Source organism: Patagioenas fasciata, chromosome 4 (assembly GCF_037038585.1).
Source record: "Patagioenas fasciata isolate bPatFas1 chromosome 4, bPatFas1.hap1, whole genome shotgun sequence".
Classification (NCBI taxonomy): domain Eukaryota; kingdom Metazoa; phylum Chordata; class Aves; order Columbiformes; family Columbidae; genus Patagioenas; species Patagioenas fasciata.
The window spans coordinates 25,637,710-25,656,552 of NC_092523.1; the positions used below are offsets into that span (position 1 = coordinate 25,637,710).

General features: G+C 43.6%; 1 protein-coding gene across 18 annotated transcripts in view; it reads right to left on the reverse strand.

The window, feature by feature from the left end:
- Positions 1–18,843, reverse strand: part of APBB2 (amyloid beta precursor protein binding family B member 2) — a 177,137-nt gene that overhangs the window by 15,218 nt on the left and 143,076 nt on the right. The window contains exon 1 of one of the 18 annotated variants that reach the window (XM_065837838.2): positions 11,340–11,613. The exons of 15 other annotated variants lie outside the window; for them this stretch is intronic. In XM_065837838.2, coding sequence (XP_065693910.1) covers positions 11,340–11,518 — 179 coding nt within the window. In that variant the 5' untranslated portion in view covers positions 11,519–11,613. Of the gene's footprint in view, positions 1–3,296; positions 3,494–11,339; positions 11,614–18,843 lie in introns of those variants that run through there. 2 more of the 18 variants (XM_065837839.2, XM_065837840.2) reach the window with 2 other exon arrangements.

Consider the following 18,843-nt stretch of genomic DNA (forward strand, 5'->3'; position numbering starts at 1 on the left):
TTTTATTAGGCTCATGTCAAGGAGCTTGTGAAGTTAAGGAGAAAAAGCCAAAGACAAGAAACCAAAACTAGATGAAACAAACGGGATTCACAGAAGCTGCAAAACTCGTTTGTAGAAGATATACTGAGGACCCTTCAACTTCCATTTCCCCTACCAGATACCAGACAGACACTGAATGAAACCACCGTTTTTCCTTCCACATCCTCCAAAGGAAACCCACAGCTCCTTCCCCAGGTGACTACACCAAACACTTCAGAGTCACATCATGCAGGAGGAGGAAGAAAAATGCCTACTCCCACAAGCCTTCTTCCCATTTCCCCCAGGTAGTCACAGTGCATTTAACCACATGTACTCCTCTCTCCTCGGCAATAAGACTTGCAAGAGATGTGGGAGACAATGAATTTTACTTACATTTCTAGCAGTTGCTGGCAATCCTAAAAATATATGAAAGCCTTGCAATTTTTCTTCACTCCAAGCGCTCCATGCACCCCCAGAGCTCCTGCACCTGTTTGGTGCTCCCTGGTACAACCCAGACTGGCAGACCTGGCTACCACTACATTACCCTGGTGGTTAATTTTTGATCCAGGTAGTTAGGACGTTCTCCCAAGCAGAGACTTTTGGGATTCTTTTCTTATTTCAGTTCTCACGCAACTCGAAATTTGGTTTCCTTGCAGCAAAGCATCAGTTCTGCGTTTATTAAATTCTCCTCGAATGGTCTGGCATTGACACAGCATAGCTTGTTTTTCTAATTCATGCATAAAGTTTGTAGGGCAAATTATCCCCTGCTGAAAGGCTGTTTGTTTCATTCCTTGATAACGTCACTTGCTAACTCTCAAGGAGGAGCTATGGCTACTTTGTGCAATACTCGAGGCTTTCATCTGGCAGCCCTAAAACACACAGCCTGCTGGTTTTTCTTTGATGTCTTATCATTGCCCCAGTTCTGCGTGCTTCCGAAATTTCTTAAAACCCTCACAGAGCTGTTATGTTCGATACCCAGCTCAGCCCCTCCAAGCCCAGCGCTGCCAAGCCTGAAAGCATTTGCACGACTTTCACTCCGATTTCCTTCCTGCAGACTGATCCTCACCAAGCCGCAGGAGCCGCTCCCCAGACACGCCTCCCATGTCTCTACGCTGCCCACCACCTCCTCCTGCTGGGGAGGGGACAGGACTCCTGTTGGTCTTGCCACTGCTGCCTTGCTGGCCAGAAGATGGCTCTGACCAGTGACAGAACCCGAGGGAATGGCAGGCAGATGCACCGGGGGAGGTTTAGGTTGGACATTAGGAAAAGGTTATTTTCCCAGAGGGTGCTGGAGCACTGGAACTGGCTCCCCAGGGAGGTGTCACAGCCCCAGGCCTGACAGTGTTCAAGAAGAGACTGGACAATGCCCTCAGACACACGGTGTGAATTTTGTGTCCTATGCAGGGACAGGACTCAGTTATCCTCCTGGGTACCCTCCACTCAGGACATTCTACAAGTCTATGACCATATGGCTGAAGTACTACTGTCAGGGCAAGGAAGACGCTCTGTCACCTGTGCCATGGTCACCACCAGGACTCTGAAGACTCTGTGCTCCTGTAGCACCGGCAGCACGAGCGGGGCCCAGCTACAAGTACACACCATCCAGCTGGAGCCTGGGGTCAGACGGGGCTTGCTGCTGCTCAACAACTGCTAGACAGACACCACAAGTGGAAAAGTCAAGCAGCAGCGTACAGCTCAGCTTGTTTTATAAATGGACTTAAAGGAAGACACATATTTTTATTTTTTTTTTTTCCTTAATTGCTTCACAACATTTATGAGATGTGCATGGGCACGGGGCTGCCTTCCTAACCTGTGCAGCAGTTTTTAAGGAAAAGGCACACAAATGAGGTAGGTGTCAAGGCCACTGTAGTTGCTGTTTCTCCTTTGTGGTAGTTTAACTCCTAAGAATGGCCAGTCTGGCATTTTTGATGAAAGCTGAAATTCCTTTAAGTAAATTGAATGTGTTATTATGCCTGTGAACCTCTGAACAGCCTCGTTGCAGCAGATCCTGTAAATCTGATTTTGATAAATTAGTATTTAGATATTTTTGACAATGCTTCTAACTCCAGATCTAATTGGAAGACGTGGGCCTTTGTTTATACGGAATATTTTATGATTTAATAAAGAGATACATCAAGTTGAGATGCTCAAAGCACTACCACAGATTTAACTGAAGATGACAGCAGACTACACTAGAACAGTTAATCTCTCCAGTGTGATTTGTTTTATAAGGAATGCTTACTAGTTCTCCTTTGTTCTTTATTATTCAGACAGAGAACACGGCAATCGGGCACAGACACTACCCATGAATCTGCTTGCAGCACACTTTGGATAGTGTTCGTCTGGGAGGATCATCGCTTCCCACATGCATAAAATCTAGATTAGATTGCAAAGCCACACTCAAGAAAGTTCAAACATTTCCCTAGGCCAACGCCGCCTAAAGAACTGATTAAAAACCAGTCAAGCCTGGAAACCATTCTCATTATATTCCACAAAGCAAACGCGAGGAACGGTCCGCATCTCCAAACCACATTCCTTATGCCCAGTCCCAGTATCAAGTCCTTCCAATTTGGAAGTGCAAACAAACCCCAGATCTCATCCGAGGGATGCAATTCTATCAGTAAGAGCCTTTGGAGTGGCTGCAGGCCTTGTGCTGCAAAGCACCTGACTACAATGCCTTACTGTCTGCGCTCCCATGAAACGGGAAGCATTGTAGAAAATCGCAAATGATCCCTTTGTACAGTGAAACAAATCAAACATACTGGGCACAACTTTTCTTCAAACCTGAAAGACAAGCGACCAGTCCAGCTGGACCCGAAACAAATACCAAAAATAAGAAATGAACATTGTTTCCAAGTCATGCTAAATTTAGCTCTTGAATTCCCTGCTCTAAGCACTGTGCGGTTGTTTGGTTTTGAAATTTTAAAAAGTGGGATTTTAATACCACTGTCCTGCATTTCAGGTGACAGAAAATGACATGTAAATTTTGAACTCAAAACACCAGAAGCAAACACCAAATCACCACATCTCACAATTTTAAATTGTTCTAGTGCTCAAGGGTTTGGGACCTAGAAAAAAAAAAAACCAAAACAAACCAACAGGCAATTATCAACTTGACAAATACTGTTAAAGCAAGGTGAAAAGGTGACAGGGAGATATAGATTTACTCACTGAAGTTTAGCTTCTGTTCACTGATAAAAGAAAACTGATGCAAGCATTATTTGGTGCATGCTGGAAGGATGAACACAGAGAATAATAGAAAAACAAAAATCATTTACCTCTCTCTGAATCCGGGGAAGCATGGAAAAAGAGAAAGAGCAAGTTAGCAAGCACTCACGTAAACAGAGCTCCAGCACATGATGAGACAGGGTAGCCGAAAGAAGTGCTGTACATTTAGCGTTCACTGTTTGTTTGTAGCACAGCGTGTCTAAGCACACTGCCACTATTTCCTTTTGATACTTATTTTGCTTGAATCCTGTTGCTCTCAAGTCTGTATTTTTGGAAACATGTGATGAAGCCAACAGGCATCAGCTGAATTTAGAGAGGCAGCACAGACATGTCAACACTGGGAGGTAAATAAAGCTTAAAATACCACACACAAGTCTGGGAAGTAGTATGCAGAAAGCATAAACAGACATACAAAGCACATGAACCTTCCTTCTTCCAACTATTTTAAGCAGACACTGACAAGATGAACAAGAAAAATTATTTAATGAAAACCTTACGTTGTCGAAACTGAAATGGTAGAAAGATTGTCATGAGTTTTTTAATGTCTTTTCTAAAAGCTCACACCCTGAGGTCACTCGGGTTGCTCTGAAAGCTGCACCCTGAAGAAGCGAGAGCCGGGGTAACAACCTCGCAGGAGCACTGAGCTGCAGCTGGGACATAGAAAATCACCGCACACCTTCATTTCTGAAGCACTTCAGCAACCACTAACTCGTGGTACAACTTAACTATCACCCCTTCCAAAGGCAAAGGCGGGCAGGAGAGGCACAAGCCCTTCTTCCCCGTCCCACAGAGCTGCCCCATTGCCTGCCCCAGCCCCGGGAGGGCTTGCTGAGGTCCCCACAGCTGCCTGCTTTTGGGGTCACAGCAGCTGTGAGAGCTCCCGGGCACATGAGAGCTTCTGGAGCTGTCAGGTGAAGAAAGCACAGGGTTTCCCATGCCCTTACCACAAAGGGTTAGCTGTGCTGGGGAACACGGTGTGTTGCTGCCCGCTTCTGCCCACACCTCCTTAAAAGCAGGACAAAACTTCATGCAATATATAGTGCCTCTACAGGGATAATATTAATAACTATGCTCTAGGAGAGACCTGCTTAGTCCTGCTCTCCTGCCCCTGCCTCCTGTGTGCATCTCACAACTCCCCTCTTAAGAAGGGTTCATCTCCAGTGAGCATTCAAGCAAAGTTCATGCACCATACACAAAAATGTGGGACCCTACATCATCCTAGTTTGTAACTGACTCTGAGAAAAGAGTAGTGGAGTGAAAAAAATCATCCTGACTCAGGTAATAAGGGCAGGATTAAAGACAGAGCACACTGAAGGGCTGGGATCCAGTTCCCATTAGACATCTCACCTCAGCAAGCTTCCCAAGCTTACAGGAATTGGTCTGTTGCTTATAAATGGCTCACTGAGTAGATGTGGAATAAACACAGGCTTTCTAAGCCAGGTTTTAACTAAAGATGCATATTGTTAGCTAATGCATCCATTCAACTCAGGGGTGCAAGTCACACACGCATGCCGATGTACATAGCTAGAGGTTTAACTTCTTTTGTACGTCAAGATGAAAACTCTCCTGGTGCAACTTATATCCATTGCCCCTAGTAATCTCCATGTGGCTCCTTGTGAAGAACAATAATTCATGGGAACAGCCTCTCCAGGACATGGCAGAGTCCCCATCATAGGAGTTTTTGAAGATGTGACTGGACAGGGTGCTAGACAATCCCATCTAGGCACCTTTCCCATGAAAGGTAAGATTAGGTGGTTTTATGACATTCCTTCCAACCCGCGCTGTTCTATGATGCTGTGAAAGCAGCCAAGTTTGAAAGAAGACCCATATTTACAAATATAATTGGACATACCCAGAAATTTTACAGTGGAATTGTGAGACTTAGCCTCATTGTAAAAAGAAGAGGAAACAGAGAACTCTCTGTTCCACTTCCTTCCATAAACTGAACTGGGTAGTTTCCCGTTTTCAATATCCAGTGGTGACCCGTGTTGATCTCCCCAGCCAAAGCCCCACTCATTCCTTCCCTTCAGCTACATGGGCTTTTTACTGGGCTTTGCAGAATCAGCAAGGACTTCACCATGCCTACTGCTAACGTTTTATACATTAAGAGGTTAAAATTAGATCTCAGTATTGCAAATACTGGAAAATTTTCAGGTCTAAATGGACCTTGATTCTGTATTTCAGCCCCGATTTGAAAATCAGAATTGAAAAAGTAGTATTACTTTCACTTTCCTAGAAAATACAGTCAATATTTTAAAGTAGTATAAGAAGAAACATATATATTTATATATATCATTTTCTTAGTGCATTAATCACTGGCTTTATATGAAGTGAACAAACAGACATTATCTCTCAGAAAAAGCTATATATTGGAAAAATCTTCCAGCAATTTAGACACAATCTACTGGGGGGAGGAAAAAGAAATTTCTTGGATCTAGCTGATTTTGAACACAGCACAATTAGATAAAAAACACGACCTCCTGGTGCAACCTCTTAAGGGGAGATCTGTTAATTCCCCTATCTTTATGCAACATACAATTGTACAGAACAATCACTACTGCAGCTGCCAGCACAGAAAGCAAAAAGCACAGGAGGAAATTCAGGAAGGTGAGAGAAAACTACCAGCAGCTGGGCTGCTGGACTTCCCCAGGCAGCAAGGAAGGAGCAGGGCCCTGGCTGGGGGCTCCCACACCGCGGGATGCATGTCAATCAAGGGGGTGCTGCATCCTGCTTCTAACCCATTAATTACAGCTTTCCAATAAACCCAATATCTCCCCATGTCATGTAATTTATTAATTAATCTCACACAAAAGACTATTTGCCTGTATTCCCTTCACATTCTGGTAGCTCAAATATGGTTGAATAATCTACCTTCAAACCTAATGTTAATAACTAACTAACTAATCAATCACTCCAAGGCCAAGAAGCAGACATGGAAAATTTCAGTTCAAATGGCAGATTTTGTTGATGTCTCTAAGAGCCAGAAATTCTGCAAGAGCAGCTGTGCAAGTGCTTCAATATGTTGCTCTACATATCCTTTTCCAAGCTGCTTGAGCTAAAAGGGGTCAGGCCAGAGGCTGCCAATAACACGGGAAGATAATACCTAGAAATTGTGTCAGGGCTGCTTACGTGGGACTTGAGATTCATTTCTGAGGAGAAAAGGCCAAGACCTCCAAGGAAAACAGCCCATGATCTTCCAGTCTGCAGGGGAAGGGGGGGGGGAGAAAGGAGCCCTCCCTCTTCCAAAGCAAGCCCCAAAGGGATGCTGCCTCCCCAGAAAGGGGGTGACAACCTTCTCCTTCACACCACTTTGGCCAGGCCCATTTATCCCAGGTTGCTGTCCAGCTAGCGCCTTTGGAGGCAGCACATTACGGTACTGCTGAGGGTGCCTGCCTCCCTGATCCCCTCTGTCACCTGCCCTCCCCTCACAGAGGGTCGTACCCGGCTTGGGGATGCAGTGGAGGCACAACAGCTGCAGAGAGCGGCAGCACTGATAGGGCATCGTCCTGTGGGAGAGCTCTGCACTGTATGGGACAGTGCTTGAGTAGAAGACAATTTGTCCTCCCAGCCTTGGGTTTTATAGATCAGTGTCTGATGCAAGTTCCATCTTGGAGGCTGATTGGTAAAATACAATGTCCGCCCCACAAGCTGAAGGATAATGGAGTATTCACTGGGAGGTGAATAATATGAAAGATGCAGTAGTAACACCACGATCCCCCAAAAAACACCCTCAACACAGCACTCACGAGACGGCATCTGGATTTCTGCATCCAGGTTTGGGCCCACCAGTACCCCAGGGAGAGGGACAAACTGGCACAAGTTCAGCCAAGGGCCACCATTTGTTCAGTCTGAAGGTGGGCTTGTTTAGCCTGAGGATGAGATAATGGAGGAAGGATCTAATTAGTGTCTACAACTCACTCATGGGAGGGTTTAAAAAATACAGGGAAGCCAAATTTCTCCACTAAGAGAGTGAGCCCAGAGAGGTACCCTAAGAGGCCTCACAATGCCTGTTCTTGCAGGTTTTAAAAAATATCAACAAAGAACAGCTCTCAGGTAATCCTGAACCCTGCCCAGCTTTGGGGAGGAGGCTGGTCTAGATGACCTGCTGTGGTCCTTTCCAGGGTAACTTTTTTCCTCTAACAGAATTGCCTCAACCCGCAGGATGAAGACGTGCAGTGCAGATGGACATGGCGATGCTGTGCTTATGCAGATGACCAGCCTACAGGCCTGTCTCAGCAGAGGGAGGGTGGCAGGGTTGAAAAGATATACCCGAGAGTCCTGGCAGCTCATGTCCCCCGCACGCCCATCCATCCCTGCGACCAAGACAGACATCCTAGGCTCCAAGTACTCCACAATTGCTATTCTTGTGTCTTCTACTTAAACAAGGGCTACTGTAAGACTTCAATGTGATGGACAGCAACCACATCAACAAATCCAAGAGGTTTTGTTGGCATCTCCAACAAGGTATTTAAGGATCAAGGTGATGCTCCCATGCTCAGCTAACATTTCATTTGGGCACCACACTACACATGAGCCTGGGAGAGTGTTGGGCGTCTACTCCCCTGTATCTGGCAGCATTAATTTAAGTCCACAGCCCAAGCATTTTTGTGACTGATGCATTCAGCTAACAGGGTGAAGATGCTGACACTTCACAACTCTTCATTCTTGTATAGCTTCCTCTGGAGTTTGGCTGACTGCAATTTCCCTAGTTGTCTTTTATGAGCAGATCAGAAAAAATAAGGCTGCCATGTCTCATCTGCACCCTGGGCAAGTACAGAGGTCTGCCCTCCAACCTCCACGGCCCTTAAACTTCTTCATGCAGGACTACACCCATCGGCAGCCCCCACCATCTCTCTTCCTAAGAGATAACAACCAGCTGAAATGCCTTTGCTTTCAATTGCTGTAGAGCTTTAGCTAAGTACAACACATTTTACTTGACCAAAAATAATGATGCACGGCACAAGTCTTTTGTCTTTATTTACAAGTACTTGCCCAAGTGTATCCTCTGAAGCACAGAAGAGGTCCTACTCTGGTTTTCTAATTTGTAATTATGAGGTCTAGTAGCACTTAATGCAGTAAAATGTTTTATGTAAAATGTATTTACATCTCAACAATATAACATGAACAACCTAGGGAAACAGCCTTCATTTCTGTGCATTTGGAAGTCTCCCTGTTGCTTAGAGGATGATTATGTCCTTCACTTACGTATGTCTCACTGAAAGAAAAATACCTGTGGTTTATATTTTTTCTAAGGATTTGGTAGCTTTTTTTTTTTTTTTTAATACCCCTTAAGCCTTTTGTTTTCCAACAAGTATCAGACTATTCCAGCAGACTAGCCTGGAGTTTCTGGGTCTCTGTCACCACCAGGATGGAGACTCAGTTGAAGCACAACTAACACATTCTTTAGAAATCCCCTGTTCATTGTGGGCCAGATTGTGCCATCAATTTTTAAGTAATTCTCCACTGGCAGCAAAGAAGATTTCTGCTTAAAAATTGATGGCTTGATCTAGCCTTCTGTTGCTAATCATATATTATGAAGGCTACTACAACCTAGTCAGATTCTATTTTGAAAATGAAAAGAAAATACGAGGCAGCCTGACACATACGAATCCACATTTTGGAAAGAGTACATTGTATTCTTAAGATCGGAGGCTGTGAATCAGTAAATCCCACTGATAGTTTGGGTGCTGGACATCATACTGGTACCTGACAGGCAAGCTGGTTCCTTGTTATTCCTCAAGTCCTCTTCGTAAATAAGCAAGCTCAGGTCACTCTACCATTTCTTCAGGGTTTCCCTCACCTGCACACACTAAAGGACAGTGACTGAAGACCTGAGATGGGTGGGTGCACTTACAGCTCCCTGAAGCACATGGCCAGCCCCGGCACCTCCTCTTCTGATTTAAGCCAGGGGCATCTTTCATGACAAACTGCAGACCACTTCCCTCTCCTTAGGAAATGCTGTTTGGCTTGTTAGGGAAAACACACATGTTTCTGAAAACCTGAAAAGAACCTTGAACAGCAGGCCACCGTTTCCCAAAATCGCCAGCCCACCATTTTAGATGATCAATCAGATTTGAGATTTTCTGTTTTTATTTTCTTAAAGAATTATTAAATTCAGCTGTAAAGATACTTCCAATTTGGAAACTTCTAAAAACATATACACAAGGCTTTCATATAACACCAAAATACAACAAGAAAAAAAAAAGGATGTTGTTTTCTGTAGCAGGTCCCAAAACAAATTCAGGGACATGCCAGTTACTCTGTAATAGAAGGAAACTGAACGCTTCTTACTGACTTCATACTCCCTGATTTAGAATTGTGACATTTCGGTTTTTGACCTGGATTAACTTCACCCAGAGAATAAGGTTATTTCAGCCTATCTCAAACTACACTGGAGCAAAGTCTGCGCTCTAACACACATTAAAGCCATATAGAGCAGTTGAATCAATACGAGCACTCAAATATCAATTAGATCAGAATTTTGCCCCCAGTCACAGAGTTTTACTTCACGTCACAAAAACACGGGAAACTTCAAGTGCCAAACCAGAAAGTTTTGCCCTAGAGGATACCCAACAGACTGTGGCCATTCAAGAAACACCACAGACCTTCAGTACACACCTTAATTATCTGAAATAATTCACACAGTTTGTTTGATCCTCATCTGTATTCACCTGATCAGTGTTTAAAGTATCCTCACATACAGGGTTTTTTATTGATATACATCCATTGTTGTGGAACAGAAAACTAACATGGACTTAAAAAAAAAATCTAACTGGTACTGCACAACAAAATCCCACTATCTTTCTCTTTTAACTCCTTATGAAAACAAATAAGCCAATTTTTACAGAGAAATACACCAGGGCTAAATAACATCCTTTTCCTCGCTCACAAGTTGTGATAATTACATTAACTGCAAGGCAACAGCTATGAAAACATAATTAAAGCCATAGTTTACAGAGATGAAACACTTCATGTACTTCCTTGATAGAGATCAAGACTCAGCAATGTTTACTATCCTTTAAGAAAGCAAAAATTAATGCACAGAGCAGAGAGCAATGAGGTTCCATAACATGAGAGAAACCTAATTTAAGAGTGAAGCTGCTGAGTTTAAAGAAAAAGATGAATGTGCTTGTCTCTCTTCCCTCCCCTCTGCACCCAGCATAATGAGGATTCAAAGCTATATATCAATTAACAAATCAATGAAATTTCTCCTGCTGCAAATTCTTTATGAATACAGATAGGATTAAGCAAGCACAGAGACCTCAAGACAATATATTACATTTAAATCACAAAGTTTCCTCTTCTGTCAGAAGAGGCATTAAACATTTCACTTCAACTGAATGATATTTTTACATGCATATAACCCCCATACATACTGCAATACTTCTCTCTTTAAACATGTTTACTTCTTTTGGAGCTCTACAAAGATTTCAATTTGCACAATCTCCATTGTCAATTATGGGCTGAAAGAAGACAGGCTTGCTAGAAGTTAGCTGGCAATTACACATTAATTATACAGGTTCTGTAGGTTTAAGGGGGAAACATAGAGAGGTTTATTTTCTTCAGTAAATGAGGTTTCTGCTGTTCTTAACTGCAGCATGTTTCTAACCATTAACACAGCATTACCAGTAAAAACAAATTATGATCATCGTCTCCACAATCAGGCTGGTCAATATGCAGACAGTAACCGCAACCAGTCTAGGAACATGTAATTCCAAGCTGAACACAGACCCCCAAAGCTATTAATCATCAGGATCCATTAGTTAGCTAACTGCTCGAATGAGCAACATCTGAAGGGATAAAGGAGAGGGAGAACAGCATCGAATACTCACCGCTCAGCACACAGTCCAGCATTTCTGCTACAGTGCTGTCTTGAAGGTTGCTAAGTGTCAGCTCTTGGAGAAAAGAAATCTGACTTGCCTTTGTCACACTAGGAGCTGTAATTCGCCTTGCAGGCATCCACACAGAAGCTTTAGCCTAATGGACCATAGCTTTGAAAATACAGCTCGAGACAAAGGCTACTCCTAACATGAGACTGTTGTCTAGTGGAGGGAGGCTGAGGTTTTTTTTGTGTCACTTTTTAAGTTTCTTACCTTTTTGTTGCAGCAAACAGGAATTTAATGCCAAGCACGTCACACACAAACACCCAACTCAATGCTCTGCCTGGTCCCCATCTCCGTTTGTGTGTATCTAGATGCAAAGTACACTTGATGCAGCCCTGTACTTGTACTTCACCGACGGGGGCCCAATCCCCCCGAGAACAGCAGCTCATTCATGTTGCAGCGAGCTGAAGCACATCATGCCAGCTCCCCCTCTCCTCACGGACTGTGCGCGCCTGTGCTGCGCGGCTCCAGCTGTGAGCAGCGGGTGCATCTCCCCGGAAGGCACCGCTCCATCAGGGGTGTGTCTTCTCCCTTCCCATCGCTTTTACCATCCGCACGCTCCTCGTGCTCCGACCCGCAGGAGGGGCCCCTCTCCTCCCCCTTTAACAAATCTTCGTTGATCCACGTTGTGTTTCTAGCCTGTAAACTTCCAAGACTAATCTGCTGTGACAGAAGCAATCTTTTGGGGAAAGCTGGAGTGTGCAGAGAGTCTTCCCCTCCCAATTTTCCAAAAACAGTGCAAAGCTTTCACAGTGTGATTCCAAACTGAATGCAACAGAGAAAGGAAGTCTCTTTAAAAGGCAGCAAAGATTTATGGCCAAGTCCAAGAATTCAGACAGAAGTACAACTGCATTTACTTCAATGAAATTACACCTGCTTATGCTAGAAGTGAGATTTATTCTTGAGCTGTAAAAACAAACACCCCAAATAATTTGATTTTCCAGAACTGACACATGCAATAACAGTAAATCTAATTTAGAGGTGTTACTTCCTCCAAAGGTGGCAGTGAAAACAACATTCCCAGAGCTCCAGTTTTTACTTGGCAAAACTCCTCATCAGATGTGCTCAACCAGCAACAAAGAACCGCTTCCCCGGAGAGCCCAGCACATGGATCCCGCCAGGCTCCAGCAGCACAGCCACAGGCAGCACTGCACAGGGGTGCACAGGGGTGCACACGGGTGACGGCCTTCAGCCAGAAAACAGGCTGCCCCCCAGCTGCAGTGTGTGCCCCCAGAATCTGGGAGACCAACAGTGCCCAAACGGTGGCTTAGCAGGGTGCCCCACTGGCTCACTCCCTACCTCATGCCCAGGACGATGCTGCCCGGCCCCAGGGACAGCCCAGGCCCAACTTCATCCCTTGTGGCAACCCCATCACAGGGACTGCTCTCAAAATGTGACAGGGCTCGAATCCCATCCCAGGGCGTTCAGCTTTCACAGCCACCGCCAGCACCGCACAGCATGCCTCCTGGGCGCCGGGAGGGATCGGGGAGAGGCAAACTCCGACCGAGGAACAGCCGTGATGGTAAAAGGACACGGGTCACCTCCCTACCCGTCACTCTTCTCCATCCAAGGGACTCGCTCCTTCAAACGTGCCAGCAGAGCTATTCATAGGATCATACCCTGCCCTCCTCGAGGAAAACAAGCCAACATGGCAAACGAGCACAACCCAGCCTCTGTAAACTGGCTCAGCTCAATGCGAGTGAAAGCAGGCAGGAAACGTGACCACACGTATTTCTACCAGCAGACTGGAGAGGGTGAAGAGCAGTCAAGGACACTTTGCTGGCAGTCTCTTCTTCCAGCCGCACGGATGCATTGGGAGCAGGATGTTGGTTCACAGCATAAATATACCCTGAGAGTCTGGAGAGGTTCCTTCCTTCCGTCCTGCATTTCATCAAAAAGGTTTGGCAGGATCAGTTACACTGAAGAGACAACCTGTGCCATCCTCAATGCTTTCCACTGATTTCCACAAGAGTAACAGGTTGGAATGCAATAAACAAATCTGTTGATACTTCCTGAGAAGAAACAGATCCAAATCCCTTCTTGCATGTGCTGCATGCCCAGTGCTAACGAGAATTCAAGGCCATATAATAATTTTTGCACTGAAGCAAACAAGTGCATTATTGATAGTCTTGACACAAGTGTGGAACACACTTGTGGGGAAAGGAAGGGGCATTTTATAGACAAGCAAAATGACACTTGAAACTGGTTAGATGCTGTAAAATACACATGTGCTACATTTTTAGTCCAGGTTTCAATGTGCATTCAACATAACTTGCTTAAACTTGCAAATGAAGACAGAATTTATCTGTTAATCATGACAACTACCCTCTCCATCACTGTTCTCTTTCTCTCTCAGCAAGCAGCATACAACAGGGTATGGTAGACTTCCAGCTGGCTGGATGAGGGCGCTTGTGAGAACAATGTCACACTATAACTTAAAAGGCTCCTAAGAAGAGAAGCCAAATTTTGCCATTTTAGTATGCTGGAGGAGTCTGTGGGAGAGAACCACTCTTCCCTGAACCTATCTTCAGCACAAGAAAAGAGATCCAGCAGAACTTTGGAAACCTGCAAAAATAAGTAATAACTAAAACTGTGTCCTGTCTTCAAGTTTTTAGATGGCTATCCAGTAAATGAACTGGGACTGAATTCTAATCCTGTGTTGGTTTGGATATTTTACTATGTGGTACATGTAAAACTTACTGCCTGCGCTCCTTTCAGTAAGGACATGGCAAGATACAAATATGCTGACTCTGCTATTGAGAAATAAGTTGCCTTGGTATCCATGTTTCAGCTTCCCTTTCCCTTGCTCCATGCTTCCTGCTCCTCTAAGCCTGTTGCTTCTAGTTGCTGTTTAAGGGCAACAGATTTACCTCCATCTCCAGCAACAGGAATATTTCCCAGGGCTTGGCCAGCAGGCAGTTTCTGAAAATGCAGCAGTGGTTTGGGCCCAGTGTCTTCCCGTTTGTGCACGCACAACTTGCTAGGTAACTACGGCTGTGCCTCGTGTTAATCATTCTGGCCAACTCACGTTCCTCAATCCCACCCAAAAATGCAAAATTCAAACATGAATTTAAAATTTTAGATATAGGCTTTGGGTGGTATCTGTTTTCTGATTCCTTTGAGTTTACTTTGCTCAATTTATGTATTCTGAAAATAAAAGGCAAAACTCACACAAAAGTCATTTTCCATGAACTGTGCTTTAAAGAATGATCATCAATAACTTAAGTTTTGAGACCAGTCATGGAAGTTGTAGTGCTCGGCACTGGCTGCTGAGTTTGGCTGATCGGCTCTCCCCAGCAACAACTGCTACCATAAACCACGTGAGAAGCCTTCCAGCGCAAACCCTGCACTGAGTCCCATTTCGCAGTGCCAGTCTACAAGTGGGCAGCCAAATCTGTAGATGGGAGGGATCTCTGTACTGCAGTTTACCTACAGGCTGTGAAAGAAGTGAGCAGGTAACAGGTCAAATTTACACTGACAAAACCATCACAAGCAGCCAGCTCTGGCAAGGTGGAAACTGCCCAGGAGAGCTCTCAGCTCATGAAGACTCAACAAATTCAACTCCTGCAACTGCCCAAAGTGCAAGGCAGCAGGGGTGTTCTGGGGCATGCCCGCTGCATAAATACAACATGTGGTGTTCCAGCCTCTCCCAGCCTCCTGTGCTGCCCTCTCATGGGTCCCCAACTGGATTATGTGTCCCCAAGCTGCTGCATTCCTCACTGGAGATAAGGTTCAGCCAGGCTCATAATCAGCAACTGGATATTTAACACCATAAAGAATCTGGGCAGATCTCCACACGCTTGGCAGTGATGATGTGCCCAATTCTCTGGTTAAACTGCCAGGGAACAGCAGGGCATCCAAGTAAACGAAATTAGCTTATACTCTAAACACAGAAGTGGGATCCATGTTCTCCCCAAATTGTTCAAATATTCCTATTTCATGGCCAGAAGCTGTTTACCTCTGAGGAAAATACCAAGTATGCCATCACACACAGTCCTGGTAATTCCAGCAGAGCTGTGGGGCTGGACTAAAGAAACAAAAATACTATCAGCGTCTGAGATCCTCATACCCACCCCCAGCATGTGCAATGACTGGATCCAAGGGTTTCACACACAGAAAATTTTAAGGGAAAAAAAAAAAAAAAAGATTTATGAGTAAGGAACCTGGATTCAGATTGCAGTTTATTTCAGTTTGAACAAAAGGAAAATGGTATTATAGCAACACATTGGTATTGTGAGGCCAGGAGTGTATTTTTGTGTGTGGAGATGTGGTGAGCTCCAGCAGCTGCCCTCACACTGCTGGCTCACACTTGTAGACCTGCAGACTTGTAATCCTATGCTTGAGATAAACACAGAAGCAGGTTTGCATCCCAGCTCCACCCCCCCCCCCCCCCGCCGCATTCAAAGCTCCCCTTCTGCCCTATGGGAAGCAAAACGTTTCCCAAGCTTGCCCCGCCTTTTGCTGCTCTGTGGCATTCATCCTATCCTGAAGCAAAACATTTTGACAATTCCAGGAAACAAAAAATTAGTTCTTTCAGCAAAACTCAGAGTACAACAACAATTTTGTTTAGTCTTTAACAATTTAGAAGGTTAAAACTTCCCATCACTGTGATCATCTACTTTGATCACAAGTTATCAAGCAACAAAAGCAGTGCTGAATCTTCTAGTTTACCTGAAATTTTGTAGTATTTTCAAAAAGAGGAGGGAGAAGTGAGAAAACATTTCATAAAGTTTAAATCCTGGATTCTGACAGGTGTATGAGAATCTCCATACACACTACGAAACAAGTTTCCAGCTTCCATGGACGGATGAAGAGAGTCTGACATACTATCTTAAATCCTAAAGGCTCAAAAGTGACAAGATGAATATACCATTTATGAATGCCTGGGTTGACAATATCCCAGAAGAGCTTTGTTTGTTTGTTTGTTTTTGTTTTTTGTTTTTTTAAACTAAGGCCCTTGAAGCCACGTATGTACTTCATAAATGAATAGAGGGCACGAGTATTTGCTCAGTTCACTTTGTCTAATTCATCTCATTATGTTCCTGATGGTAGCTCAGCAAAAGAAGAGATGAAAAGCAATTTTCCTAATAAAATACACCGCTGTCCCCCACCCACAGTGAATAAATAAATAAACAAACAAACTGTTCCTTAGTGCATCTTTGTCTCTGCAGGTGTGGGTACATTTTATCTTAAATGTATATCTGCACTGTTGGAGATACACATATAAAGTTTATTTAGATTCTTCAGACACCACCAAAAGGAACAGGTATAAAATAAACCTCTTAATCATTGAAGAAAGACTGATGATGCACAATACAAAGCAAAAGCAAATCAATAAATCCTTAGCAAGCTGAACTACACCTGTGACCAGTTTGCCAGAACAAGGACTTTTAACTGTCATGAGATTGTCTGCAATTGCAGAGGACAGGCCATAAGGACCCAGGTGGACCCTCCCAGTCTGAGCTACTGAAAAAATATTCTTTAAGCAAGCTACAGTTCCTCTTTATGCGTCTTCTTGATAAATACAGCACTGTCCCAAACACTGCCACATGCATCTCCTGTATGAGGAAAGGCTGAGGGAGCTGGGTCTCTTTAGCTTGGAGGAGACTGAGGGGTGACCTCATTAATGTTTATAAATATGTAAAGGGTGAGTGTCAGGAGGATGGAGCCAGGCTCTTCTTGGTGACAACCAATGACAGAACAAGGGGTAATGGGTACCAACTGGAACACATAAGGTTCCACTTAAATATGAGAAGAAACTTCTTCTCAGTAAGGGTGACAGATACTGGAACAGGCTGCCCAGGGAGGTTGTGGAGTCTCCTTCTCTGGAGACATTCAAAACCCACCTGGACACATTCCTGTGTAGCCCCCAGCAGGGGGATTGGACTAGATGATCTTTCAAGGTCTCTTCCAATCGCTAACATTCTGTGATTCTGTGTCAGTAACAGGTACCCCACAACATGGGAAAGCTCATTTCCACGGGTGCTTGTCTGAAGTGGAAAACTTCACTTACTCTAAGATCAGCAGAATCCCAGGTCAGCTACCGAAGGTAGCCACCTTGCCTGACCTCACATACCTCACACTCTTTCACACTCTTCTAAGGCTCCTTACTTTTCACCTGCTATGTTGTTCTTGTATGAGATGAATCCTAGCCCTGTTAAAGAAATAACATTTACACCATCCTGTCACTCCTAGATATATTACATTAATTTTGCTGAGCAGTACCCAGGTTTTCCAGGTCCACATTAGTAACTTATGGACTAATCCAACTTATGCTGAAGTTAAAACAAAACTTCCCATCAATTAGAAGGAGAATTTGGTCAGACCTAGGAGACACAAAAGTGTACATCCAGCCAGCTTTGACATTAAACAAGGTGGGGAGATGGGAACTTCAAGCAGTAAAATATTGACATTTTAGAGACGATTTCTATGTTTAATGCATCATTCAAATTATAAATTGAAATTATTTTTATGGCATTAAGATGAATAGTATTTATGTGAAGTAGACCATCACAGGAGATGCACAGATTTTTCAATGTCATTAAGCACAATTTTCTTCTTGAAAAAATACAGAAGCCCATGTAACACAGTTTCTGAATTAAAAAGTAGTCAGTAAAAAAACCCTGTTTAAGACACTTGAATTATCTGTTAAAATAAATCTTTTAGTTTGCTCACATTAGTGTTTAAGTTTCTGCTAATCAATCTGCACATATCAAAGAAACTTCAGTAGGCAATCTACCTCCATTGCCAGAGGAAAATTGCGCTAAATCCCACTGACAAAAGCCCTTTTCCCTGGTGGAGCCAATGTTAGGAAATAAGACAACACACCATCCTCAGAATTAAAAGCCTGAAGTAAAAATGCTTTCTAAATACATGTAATGGATAAGACAGTATATGCTATGATTTACATAAAGATGTAGTACACATAAATATTCGAATTGCAATCAGCTAGTGGCAAACATGGAAAATCATCCCAAGGCAGATGTGACATTTAAATAATCGAAGTGGTAAGTTGATAGCCTGAGCATCCTTTTATGTTTTAGAGGCACATTCCAAAATATTATTCCGGTGAAGTTCAGTCAGGCTTGTGACTCTGCTTAGAGACAGACACAGGGTGAAATTTGGACCTTATTTTACTATAGCATATACCAAGTTCCTGAAGACCTTCAGTGGTATAATACTCATGCCAACATGAAAAGTGTGTTTATGTAAGTAGATATAAATATTTACACAGTAAAGGTATATATAGAAACATCCTACCTCTCTCTAACCCACCTGTACAGTACAGGCATAAACTGGACAAGAAGAAGAGCCAGAGACAGGTCATTTTTTGTCTGTACTTTTGCTTTTTAATTTGCTATATTAGAAAGTTGTGAATGTCCCACATTTCATTAAGTAATGTAACAGAAATAATCTAATGAAACCCTTCCCACTGCACAGTAAATTTTCTCCCCTGAATTACTTTTTCATAAATTATTTGCCCCGTATAGTAACAATTTTTAGGAAGTCAAATTTTTGACAACAATAGGAAACAATAAGCGTAGTTTTACAAAAGGTTGTTTTTTTCAGTTAAGCCACCACACGACAGAAAAGTCTGCTACTGCTTGTACAAACATACTACAATCAAGTTAACAAAGAGCTATATCGAATATCTTGGCCAGCATGGTGCTTGTAGGTATTCTTATCCCAGCTTTTCTTAAAACACTGCTCTTTT